This window comes from Periplaneta americana, chromosome 5 (genome assembly GCF_040183065.1).
Source record: "Periplaneta americana isolate PAMFEO1 chromosome 5, P.americana_PAMFEO1_priV1, whole genome shotgun sequence".
In the NCBI taxonomy this organism is placed as follows: Eukaryota; Metazoa; Arthropoda; class Insecta; order Blattodea; family Blattidae; genus Periplaneta; species Periplaneta americana.
This window is the reverse complement of record NC_091121.1, coordinates 92,398,181-92,411,670: the sequence shown is the minus strand read 5'-3', so window position 1 is coordinate 92,411,670 and position 13,490 is coordinate 92,398,181. Positions and strand designations below refer to the sequence as shown.

The window sequence follows — 13,490 nt, the reverse complement described above, 5'->3', positions numbered from 1 at the left end:
CATGTTTCCACTCCATATGTTGTGAAACTTTGGACTATAGACAGACAAATTTTTATTTTTGTTTCCTTAAAAATTTAAATTTAACCAATTAAACCACTAAGAAAATTAGGATATTTTGAAAGGATTAGTGACTGAATCAATATTGGTTATATGACAAACTATCAAAATAACGAGATATTATATGGACTATTACACACTTACTACGTCATACTACTTTTGACCAATAAAACGGTACGAAAGGACGTATTTCAACCAATCATGGCTGCTTATCGCACAATTTTATCGCGTCCCTAGCATTTGTTTAATTTTATCGCGTCCCTAGCATTTGTTTCTTTGTTTGCCAACATTTGAAACTGCGCTGGTCTGGACGTCAAAATATATATATATATATATATATATATATATATATAATTATAAACCACTCCAGTCGATGCACAGCAGTTTCAAATATGACTCGCATTGGCATTCAAGAACAAGAATTAATAAAAATCACTGATCATACCTATGCATCTTCTGAAATCCGATTTACAAATAAATGAAGAGCACAATTCGGAAATCCTGAATAAGTTGAATACACCATGTAGGCCTAAATCAACGAGTTCCACTTCTATTACGCACACGTCCAATATAACATCAATTGAACCACCAACCACATTCAAATTTGAAAATTGTACATTCAATAGTTATTCCTTATAAAAAAATAAACATGAATAATTTTAAGTCATCGTCGTTAATTAAAACTTTTCTAACACTTGTGTATATTAGTTAGGTTATGTTATAGCTTCTGCTATATGATATTATGGATAGTCACGTATCATAGATTGTTTAATATTAAGATTTATTGAAAATCATGTGTCAAGTGACGTTGATTACTGGGATTCGGATAATTGAAGTGGAATGTTGCATTTTAATAAAAATGAAACTGAATCAACAAAGCCTTCTTGACTAGTAACATTGCCATCGTGTATAATAGATCGAGAACTTCTCTACGAGAAGGCATTGCTCACTACTGCCATCTAGCATGCATCTAGCGTAATATTTGTAATGTTGAGATGGAACAATAATACATTTGAAGACAGTTGTATTTTCGTAAGTCAATTAATATTTTATTGTATTGGAGTACTTCGTTACTTCTAATCTTTATATACTTTCTTCTAATCGTGTAATAGTCAATTAAATCCCACTCGAGTTTTGATTTTCTCTAGATAAATCAAAACGCCTAGTGAGATTACTGTTGATAAAAAATCTAATATACGATATTCAAAAGCTATCGTCAACTCCCAAATGGGAGGAGGTGCCTCGGTTGCCACCTAAAAGAATGGATAGAAAACTCAAGAATATAACATGCATTTTGGCCCAGTATTTGATAGAAAGACGATTTATTATTATTATTATTATTATTATTATTATTATTATTATTATATTTATAGAGAATAAATACTGTATTTCAGCGATACCTAAATATTGTAAAGTTATATGCAAATTAGGTGAAAGAAACTTAGGACTTTTCGAGGAGCGTTGGAGTGAATGATGTAGATTGTCACTAGATCCTAACGCATGAAATATGATATTATGACGACATACGTTTTATTTTCTGTATTCGATTTTTATAGTGCATAATATGATTATTTGATAGAGGAGAAGAGTTTATTTTCACTTGGGCTCCGGTACGTCAGATGGAGCTCGGTAAAATGTTAAACAGGAGATCTGCTTTGTCTACTGTGCAGCTGCTGGTGTCGCTTTTGGCTCTCATCTGTGTAATGTCGCTACATGTATGACTATGGCACATCGAGGTGCAGCTTTATTGCTTCTAATGATAATCATGGTCGTTTGTAGTCAATGCTGTAAGCCCATTGTTCTCTCCTTATTTCTGATTTGGGTTAGCTCCGAGCGGAGTGTCAGGAGAGCAGAGTGGTGTGGCGGCGTGTTGTACTGAAGTGGCATCACGCTGGACAAATATCGTCAGATCTACTTTCAGGTCACTTCCTGTTATAAGGCGCCAGCGGCAAACTTTTTACAAGGAACAATTTCCTACTTTTAGCGGAACTTCCGTTGTAAATTAAAATATACCTGTTTTAATTTAGTCCATTTCATGGTAGAAATGTGCATTAAAATTGACTTAAATTATAATACATTGTTCCTTATGTGATTAAATATAAAGCTAAACATATCAGTATGAAAACTATATTAAAAATAAAGTTTAACACTCTATGAAAAATCATATATAACATTCTGTTTCGAATAATATTCACTAAAGTAAAAAACTTTCAATCGTATTCTCAGAATAGGACAATTCGTTAAATTCGGTAAGTTATATTCGATGATGTGGAAAATTGCCTTTCAATTAAAGTTATGTTTTGTGAAATGGATAGCGTTTCAATATGAGTCATATTCTGTGAAATGAATAAAGTTTCAAAATGAGTCGTGTTCTAGAAAGTGGACAGCATTTCTGTATGAACCATATTTAATAAAACGGATAGTTTCAATGAGTCAGGGTGAAATAATCAGGGTGTCAATATGTGTCATGTTCTGTGAAATGAATAGCGTTTCAAAATTAGCCGTATTCTGTAAAGTGGATAGCGTTTCAATATGAATCATGTTCTGTTAAATGTATAGTGTTTCAATATGAGTCATATTCTGTGAAATGAATAGAGTTTCAAAATGAGTCGTGTTCAGTGAAATAGATAACGTTACAACATCAGTCATGTTCTGTAGAATGGATAACGTTTTAGTTTGTACCATGTGTTAAATGGACATTAAATAGAGCCATGTTCTGTAAAATAGGTAGGTCTAACTTTTCAATATGAGCCATACACTGTAAAATGAATAACTTTTGAATATGAGTCACGTTCTGTGAAATAGCTAACGTTTCAATATGAGTCATTTTCTCTGAAATGGACAACGTTTTAACGTGAGTAATGTTCTCTGAAATGGTTAAAGTTTCAATATAAGTCATGTTCTGTAAAATGGATAACGTTTCAATATGAGTTGTTCTCTGTGAAATGGATGACGTTTCAATAATTATGCGTTATGTTCTCTGAAATGGATAACGTTTCAATTTAAGTCATGTTCTGTGAAATGGATAAGGTTTCAATATGAGTCATGTTCTGTGGAATGGATAACGTTTCAATATGAGTCATGTTCTGTGAAATGGATAACGTTTGATTATGTCATGTTCTGTGAAATGGATAACGTTTCAATATATCAAGTTCTGTAAAATGGATAACGTTTCAATATGAGTCATGTTCTGTGGAATGGATAACGTTTCAATATGAGTCATGTTCTGTGAAATGGATAACGTTTGAATATCAGTCATGTTCTGTGAAATGGATAAAGTTTGAATATGAGTCATGTTCTGTGAAATGGATAACGTTTCAATATGTCATGTTCTGTAAAATGGATAACGTTTCAATGTCATGTTCTGTAAAATGGATAACGTTTCAATATGTCAAGTTCTGTAAAATGGATAACGTTTCAATATGTCATGTTCTGTAAAATGGATAACGTTTCAATATGTCATGTTCTGTAAAATGGATAACGTTTCAATATGAGTCATGTTCTGTGGAATGGATAACGTTTCAATATGAGTCATGTTCTGTGGAATGGATAACGTTTCAATATGAGTCATGTTCTGTGAAGTGGATAACGTTTGAATATGTCATGTTCTGTGAAATGGATAACGTTTGAATATGTCATGTTCTGTGAAATGGATAACGTTTCAATATGTCATGTTCTGTGAAATGGATAACGTTTCAATATGTCATGTTTTGTAAAATGGATAACGTTTTAATATGTCATGTTCTCTAAAATGGATAACGTTTCAATATGTCATGTTCTGTAAAATGGGTAACGTTTCAATATGTCAAGTTCTGTAAAATGGATAACGTTTCAATATGTCATGTTCTGTAAAATGGATAACGTTTCAATATGAGTAATGTTCTGTGGAATGGATAACGTTTCAATATGAGTCATGTTCTGTGAAATGGATAACGTTTGAATATGTCATGTTCTGTGAAATGGATAACGTTTGAATATGTCATGTTCTGTGAAATGGATAACGTTTCAATATGTCATGTTCTGTAAAATGGATAACGTTTTAATATGTCATGTTCTGTAAAATGGATAACGTTTCAATATGTCATGTTCTGTAAAATGGGTAACGTTTCAATATGTCAAGTTCTGTAAAATGGATAACGTTTCAATATGTCATGTTCTGTAAAATGGATAACGTTTCAATATGAGTCATGTTCTGTGGAATGGATAACGTTTCAATATGAGTCATGTTCTGTGGAATGGTTAACGTTTCAATATGAGTCATGTTCTGTGGAATGGATAACGTTTCAATATGAGTCATGTTCTGTGAAATGGATAACGTTTAAATATGTCATGTCCTGTGAAATGGATGACGTTTTAATATGAGTTGTGCTCTGTGAAATGGATGACGTTTCAATAATTATGTGTTATGTTCTCTGAAATGGATAACGTTTCAATATAAGTCATGTTCTGTAAAATGGATAACGTTTCAATATGAGTCATGTTCTGTGGAATGGATAACATTTCAATATGATTTATGTCGTATTGGCGTGCCTGGGGAAAACCCAGGAAGGGAAAAAAAAAGGATCTTATCATCCAAGGTTTTTGGTTACCTCTAACAATAGTACTTATAAGACAAGCCATTATGAACATAACAATTTAATAAACCACAAACAAAGTAGAGACCAAAGAAGTTACAAATATTATACAAGTTAAGAACTATGAATACATAAGAATAACCCCAAGCAAGGGGGTGGGGATAAAAGAAAGATATTAAATACTAAAGTCTAATAACGGCATAAATTGCCGAAAGAGAGAGAACTAATAACTAACATGGAATAAGAAGTGAAAAGATGGCAATATACACTAGGAGTGATCAAACACCCACAAGAAAGTACAGTTCCCCGTGGCACACGGACTCTAATAAATCCAATAAAGTTCAACACTCCAACCTTTAGCTGAATACCGGTGCTGGTCCGTGTAGAATACGCCGTCGCCGATTCACAAACTATTACCATCAGTACCACCATAGACTCGAAGAAACTTCACTGTCGTATAAAGGATGTTAACTATCTCACACTGTCTAGAATATAGTAATTAACAGAGCTGGCCAATGCTCTGTTAGAGATGAAGCAGACCGTCACCGGGTCTATGAAACTGCAATATGAAAGCGATGTTCTATCGGTAATGCGTCCCACGCATAATCAGTGTCGTTCCTTTTCAACCAGACGGGTTGACTCAACCCGCGAAGTGCAAACAAGCGACGAATCCTCCAGAGAAGGTTGGAGACCGGTCGTCCTCTCTCTGTGTCGCTGTCAACAAGAGTGCCGTCCCTCGAGGCCGCTCCTAGCTCCTCCAGCAGACAGCGCACCACTCTCTTCTTCTTCCTCCAATCAGGGGAGGAGAAAATGGGGGTGAGTTCACAAAATAAAAAAGAACAATTTAGCCACCACTATACCATAAGAATCCCCGCAGCATAAACTACACCACAGTTATGTTCTGTGAAATGGATGACGTTTCAAACTGAGCCATATTCTGTCAAATGGATAATTTTTGAATATGAATCACATTTTTTTTGAATGGATAGCGTATTAATATGTCATGTTCTGTGAAATGGATAACGTTTCAATGAGAGTCACGTTCTGTGAAATGGAAAACATTTTGTTTGAGCCGTATTCTGTGAAATGGATAGGTCTAATTTTTCAATATCAGCCATATTCTGTCAAATGGATAACTTTTGAATATGAGTCACGTTTAGCGGAATGGATAACGTTTCAATATGAGTCACGTTCTGTGAAAAGGATAGCGATTCAATATAAGCCATGTTCTGCGAAATGAGTAACGTTTCAATACAAGCCAAATTCTGTGAGGTTGATTGATAACTTTACCGTATGAATCATACTTAGTAAAATGAACATTAAATGTGACCCTTGTTCTGTGAATATATAACCATTTTAATGTGAGAAACATTTAGTGAAATGGAGAACTTAATGTTAGAATTGAAACTCTGAATTGAAAAACATTTCCCTAGTCTACTGAAGTAAATTGTTCAGGAGAGCAAGAAAACTACATAGGTTTGCAATATAATGTATTGAAATAAATACAGTAGAATCTCGATTATCAGACCTTCGGTCATTCGACAACCCTTATTATCCGTCACTGTTTGTGGTAGATCTTACAGCGACAAATTGTCAATCAGTAGGCAAGGAAACATTAATGACATATTTTTTCTTGAATACTGTACTACTGTAAACGTTCATAATTACTATGCGTCTGCTGTGTTCTCATTGTTCATAACGCTCTTTTGTACTTTTTAAATTCAATAAATAACATATTTTACTGAAACACTTGTTTTATTATTTATTTCTTTGTTATTCTGCATTAACCGACATTTTCACTTATTAAACACCTTATAAGTCCAGTTTAGGTCGGATAATCGAGACTCTGCTGTGTTTGTATTATTATATTGCACGTTAGAGCAGGGCTTCGGATATTCATTTTTACATGGTGGTAGCCTATGGAAAACACAACATATGGCAGGTAAAAAGTCAAATTTGGTAATTTTTTGGAATTGGAATGTTTGTCAGTTCATGTCTTAAATTTGTGTTCTATTAGTGTATTATTCTATTAACGTTACATTTAGAACTACATTAAGTAAATATAAAATTTTATGTTCTATTACTTTTGAGTAGGCCTTTAAATCTGTCGTGCTCGGGGAAAGTGGCACAAGTCAAAAATGTTAATTTTATAGGAGAAGGAAAAAAACTGTCTTCACACTGGTTTATGTCGATTTGATTTTCTTCTGTATGAATTATGGTAATGGGAGAAATATTTGTCTCTTTTCCCAAACGAGCAGATGTTCCGTACGTTGTCAATAAATTAATAAAAACTGTTTGTGGAAACTGACTTAAGCCACTTTTCCCAAGCATTGCAAAAATATTAATGACGTAATTTTAGCTATGTTTGGTAGAATGTAAATTTAGAAGTCAAAATATGATATATTTTCTGTATATTAATGTACGTTCCAATGCGATAAATATAGGTTACATAATACAACTCTCTACATCATACCTTAAGGGACTGTCAGACATGACTACTTTTAAAAGCCGGTTGTCAAATAGACTGCATAGGAGCTATTCCATCTCAAATCGACCGAAATATAGAGAAAATTGACCTTACAATTTCTTAATATAATAATACTTTTTTTTTGTACGAAGAGAACTGTGATACAATGCTTTGTGCAAAGTTTGAGGCATTAGAACTTCATAGTGTTTAAATTAAAAATATTTAAATTTATCGTATTTTCATAAAATTAGCAACTTTAAACTGTTGTAGCTCCGAAACCCTTTCACCCAATGATCAAAATCATGGTTTATTTTGATGCTGAGAAATTAAAGTTTATATTGACATATAAACAGATTTTCTTACTTTTTATGGAAATGGAGAAATTTAGATTTTTCCTCATTAAGACGCCTTTGGCTAAAAAAAAAATGTTTTAAAAATATAAAGTTAGATTCCGCATTGAAAGTACAAATAAACATATTTTTTACTGATGGTATGTTGATAAGAAAGTATTGAAAATATCAAATAAAGAAAATGAATAGTACGCGCGTGAACTAACCGCTGACTGTGAGGCGGGAGCTAGCCAGACAAGCAAAGCCAGGAGACAAACACGTGATGCGTCGTCTAGCAGCGCATAGCTGTGCCAGTTTTATCACAGGAGTAAAATGACGCCCAATGCTCGCTTATCTTCAGCTCTCGGCCAGTGCGTGCGGTACTGCGCCGTTCAAGTCTAGGCATGTGAAAATATTCTATTTAATACCCTCGAAACTTATTGCCGTACCACTAAGCAAACAATGTCCAATCCCTCTTAATAATGCAAGGTATTTTCTCAATATATATATATATATATATATATATATATATATATATATATATATATATATATATACATTTTTACAAATGGCCAAAAAGCCTAAAAGCAAGTAACATCAGATTATCTGTCTCTCTGTGTACAATAAAAATAAGGATTACTTCTTGACATAACCTACCAAATGTCAGCTTCAAAATAAGCTCTCGTGCAATGTTCTGCGGTAAATGGTTCCAGAGTTCTGAGCGCTGAAAGAGGCTTGTTTTTATAAAATACGCTAAATTTGTCGCTCAATAATACGTAAACAGTTTGACTTTCGATAGTATATTTTTGAAAATGCACTCCCCTCAGCACCTTGTATGAGTAGGGAAAAAATTAGAGTATAAAAAAATGCGAGGTTTTTTACTGATCGATTTCATATGGAATAGCCCATAGACTATTATCTTTCTTAAAATATAATTTTTCTAGTGTATGATTTTTACTTTTAATAGGCCTATATGAATTTCCTCTATTATTTTAATAATTATTTCGATTCACATTGTTACAATATTGTTTTTCACTTGACATGTAACTAAACTGATTTTCATTTTGCTATTACTATTACTACTACTACTATTACTATTACTATTATTATTATTATTATTATTATTATTATTATTATTATTATTAATTGTATATTGCCCCTGTATTGCTGTCATTTACATATTTGCTATTGTTCTCATACTGTTTGAGTGGAAGAGAAGACCTTATGGCCTTAACTCTGCCAGTAGTAATAAATCTATTAAAATAAAAAATATTTTTTAATAGTTCTTACCATCATATCAAGAAGCAGAATCTTCGGCCCATATCATCCTCATTGTTAAAATAATTAAGGGCCAAGATGAAAACATTCGGAAGTAGAAGAAAACCCCCTCAGAATATTGTGAACATGGGGGAAAGGTAATGAGACAAATAAAAGACAACAGTGTTATGCCTAGACTAAATAAAAGAAAGATCTTTGATATCTTTATGAAATTCTAATTTAGTCAGGTGAAATTTTGCCATCATTATTTATTCTAAGATTAAAAAATAAAGAATGGACATTTTGTAATTGAATTTCTAATAAATATTGGTATAAATTATGATGTCGAAATAAACGTTTCCGAAACCTTCTTCTGTAACCAGGCAACTGAAATATGAATAACAAATTTCTTAATAAACTTCTGCAAACAGACAAAAAGAACAGGGTTAGGAAAAGATTATATGGAATGTTATTTTAGGAAATTAAGGTTATTTACAACACAAAAAGATTTAAAAAAGAACACCTAATTTACCTATGTTCAGTTACAAAACAGGTTATAGATAATAGCATAATAAATGTATCACAATATTATTTCTTAGAAGCTCAAATTCAATTTGAAAATCACTTTATTTATACATTGTACTTCTACAAAGAAAATAGAAGTACTTCAGATGTGTGCACAGTTTTGCTAAGAAACGAGGTGTTCTAGTGAAGGAAAACTCGTCACAAATCTCAGACTTCAATCTATAAGCTTCACTCAAGAATTATTAATTTTGGTTTTAACCAAACTTTATGGTCGAGAATGACCTTAAAATACCTTAAGATAAAATCAGTATCGCATACTGATTAGTTATTGCATTTTGTACATTTCAAGTTCTGCAGCAGTCACTAGCACTTATGCCTTCTCTGGCAGGAGGAACATTTCGGTGGGGACGTGAGTCAACAATTGGTTAGCGATCTGTTTGAACACTTCAGAGAGCTTCTGTCGTAGTTGTGGCATCATCGCCTTCAATACTTCATGGCCGTTCTCACGGAGGAACAGATTTGTCGCTTCAGCTGCAATAGAAAAAACACAGATAAATTTCCGTTGGTCCAGTTGTTACTTGCTTGCTATTAGATTTGGGACTCGTGGTTCCAAACGCGGCCTAGGTGATAATTCTTTGAAGAAAATTAGTAAGGACGGAAACTAACACCGTAGACTTCCGGCAAACAAAAGTAGAAAATATTTACTAAACATTGTACATTAATTTATGTTCATTTCTATTTTAATGCATAATATAGAAACATAAATATTAAGAAAAAATTAAAACTAGTACAAACTTCAGAGATTAAATTACCTAAGAAAAATAGGATTTGATTCCAAAAGATCAATTTACAAAATAATATAAACAATAGTTATGGACATATTCTCTATAGAATAATGCAATACATAATACAAGAAAGTAATGTAGAAGTATGAACAGCAATAGAATAACAAAAAAGCATAAAGGTACGAGGGATGTAATTAGACTACTGCGAACAATCGGCGAAAAGTACCTAGAGAAGAATGAAAAAGTGTATATAATATTTATGGACCCACAAAAGGCGTTTCACAGAGTGAATTGGAAGAAACTGATGGGAATTCTGAAAGAAATAGATGTGGATTGGAAAGATAGGCTGTTCAGTAATTTATTTATGGGAAACGGGTCAAATTCAGGTTGGCAGCAGAAATGTAAGAAGGTAGTGAAATAGAGAGAGGAGTATGACAAGGATGCCCTTCATCACCTACCCTGTTCAATGTCTACTTGCAGGATTTAGTAAAGAACTGTTTTAGAACATGGGAGGAGTGATAGTAGGAGGAAGAAGAATAAAGTGCATAAACTTGGTGATAATGTAGCATTGTTAGCAGAAGAAGAGACGATACTAAGGGATATGCCATTGGAGCTAAATGACAGCTGTGAGTAGTGTGGGCTGAAGATAAATTCAAGTAAGACGAAGACTATGGTCATAGGAAAAAAAAATAAAGAAGGTAAATTTGAGAATTCTAAGTGAGGCAGTAGAGCAAGTGGTCAGTTTCAAATACTTGGAGTGTACTAAAAGCAACAACTTGAGCTGCTGCCAGGAAGTCAAAAGGAGGATAACAATGACAAAGGAAACTTTTAATAGAAAAAGGAGCATCTTCTGCGGACCTCTGGAAAAAGAATTAAGGAAGATATTAGTGAAGTACTTTGTGAAGACATTGTATGGGACAGAAACATGGACATGTGGGAAGAATAGAACGTGTGAAATGGACAGACTGAATAAGAAATGAATCTGTGTTTGAAAGAGCGGGAGAAGAAATAATGTTGCTGAAACTGAACAAGAAAAGAAAAAGAAATTGGCTGGGTCACTGTCTGAGAAGAATATGCCCACTGAAGGATGCACTGGAAGGAATGATGAATGGGAGAAGAGTTTGGGACAGAAGAAGACATAAGATAAATGACATTAAGATGTATGGATCATATGCGCAGACTAAAAGGATTGCAGAAAATAGAAAAGATTGGATAATGCTAGGTTTTTACTGAAATACTTGCAATTTGACAAAACACTATGTATGTGTATATATATATATATATATATATATATATATATATATATATATATATATATAGTTAAATACAGAGCGAAAAAGTCTGATTTACTCTGCTGTAATAGGGTAATGGTTTCTACAAGATGAAATAGAAGCCTAGAATGTTAAATACTTTCCAAACGAACTTACTGTTGGATAAATATAAATGTTGTCGTATATTTTATGCATGCCAGGAGTATTTTTTGAACCACAATTTGCCAAGAAGAGTATATAGGCTGTTATAATATAGCATTGTATTGAACATAGAACTTCTTTAATATCCAAAACATATTTGTGATGAACAGCTAGCCGCAAGTTGTGACTCGGAAGTAAGTAAATGTTCTTACCATTACAAAATCTCAGTGTTTGGACACGAATTTCTTTCGAATGAAAAGAGATTTTTGAATGGATGAAGACAATTTATGCTCTCTTCTGCTTTTTAATATAGACAAATTAATGCTTACAATATATTCTGATGGTGAGATAAAGCAACTCACCTTTACCTCAGCAAGTATACACAGCTATTCTAAAAACAAGAGAAAGATAAAGTATGTCAGATATATATTTTTAAGAGAACATGCCAGAGAAGTAGAACCTGTATAAACCTGTTGGTGATCATTGATCAGACATAAAAATTCTGGGAAACATGGTTCAAGTGTGAATGAACTGGTTGCAGCCTGCAACGTTGAGTGAAGAGGAAGGAATACATGGACAAAAAATGACTTTACCCTTTAATTAAAGGACTGTAGAGGTAACTTATTAGTCGTTTCTCGCCAATATCAGAATTTAACATTGCTAGTCATCATTTTAACCTATCATCGTATTATTTTACTTACTTACAAATGGCTTTTAAAGGACTCGGAGGTTCACTGCTGCCCTCACATAAGCCCGCTTCGGTGTCTGTCCTGAGCAAGAATAATCTAGTCTCTAGCATCATATCCCACAAATTTATTTTAATGTTATCCTCCTATCTACGTCTCGGCTTCTCCAAAGATCTTTTACCTTCAGCTCTTCAAAACTAACAATCTATATTATGCATTTCTGGATTCATCCATACATTCTACATGTCCTGCCCATCTCAAACATCTGGATTTAATGTTCCTAATTATGATAGGTGAAGAATACAATGCGTGCAGTTCTGCTTTGTGTGAGTTTCTCAATTCTCCTGTAACTTCATCCGTCTTAGTCCCAAATATTTTCCTAAACACCTTATTCTCGAACATCCTTAACCTCTGTTCCTGTCTTAAAATGAGACCAAGTTTCACAACCAAAGGGAATCAATTCTACGTTGACACACGTCAGAAGAGGAAGTTACATTTTCATGCTAGTAAATAGTTAAAGATATGTATACCATATTTACGCCTGCGATATATTTCATGTGTTAGAATAAGTCATTAAGTTCGCCTGAACAATAATGGATATCCTGAAAACATAGGCAGAGATAAGTGTATGATCTAACAAGAAATAATTTATTAATTTCACTTCTAATGTTGTATACAACTGATAACATATTTGACAAATGCGACTGGCCTATTTGGCACCTGATACCGTGTTGTTAATGAACATAAGTTTTCTGAATGTGGGTAGTTTATTTCTCAAGAACGATAACAACAGTACAATTAAAGTTTTGTTTGAAATAAAACTGCGAAAACACATTAGTCTTTGATTAGACTCACTATTGGCATGAAAGTATTGATTGATAAGTGAATTTATTCAGCAATATTATAAATCAGATACACTACACTATAATAATTTTCCCTTATATCCAATGCACGGGTCTTTTGACCGTACGTGCTGTATAAAACAAGTCCTGCTTTCTAGGTTTCACCCCCTCCACGCCTATGATTAGACACAACCACTCTCCTAAAAAACACACAGATTAATATGAAAATGACACACACGGAACACATTATATAATATATCCTAACGTAACATACAAACAGGCATAAAAGTGTATAATTGAATAGTTATCATTATTTCTTCGTCAACTCGCATCATAAACTTCAACAGCTGAAGTTCTAAGCTGTCTCGCCTTCAAAAGGAACAATCCAATCTTTTGTTCGCATTCTCTATTCCCCATGAGGTCAAGACATGTAAGCGAGCCCCTATTCTGATTTAGCATCAAGGATGGTAGATATTTTCTCCGGATGTGTTCCGTTTCGTCACACTGGGATAAAATGTGTCTCCAGGAGTCCTTTTCCCCACACAAAGGACAGAGG

General features: G+C 33.4%; 2 protein-coding genes across 2 annotated transcripts in view; one reads left to right on the top strand and one right to left on the bottom strand.

Annotated features, from left to right (window-relative positions):
- Window positions 1-13,490, top strand: part of Jhbp16 (Juvenile hormone binding protein 16) — a 266,710-nt gene that overhangs the window by 54,110 nt on the left and 199,110 nt on the right. The gene's annotated exons all lie outside the window — the stretch shown is intronic.
- The window catches only part of Jhbp1 (Juvenile hormone binding protein 1), a 53,966-nt gene continuing 49,768 nt past the window's right edge, over window positions 9,293-13,490 (bottom strand). The window contains exon 7 of the mRNA XM_069826258.1: window positions 9,293-9,740. Within this exon, the coding sequence (XP_069682359.1) occupies window positions 9,580-9,740 (161 nt within the window). The 3' untranslated portion in view covers window positions 9,293-9,579. The remainder of the gene's footprint in view (window positions 9,741-13,490) is intronic.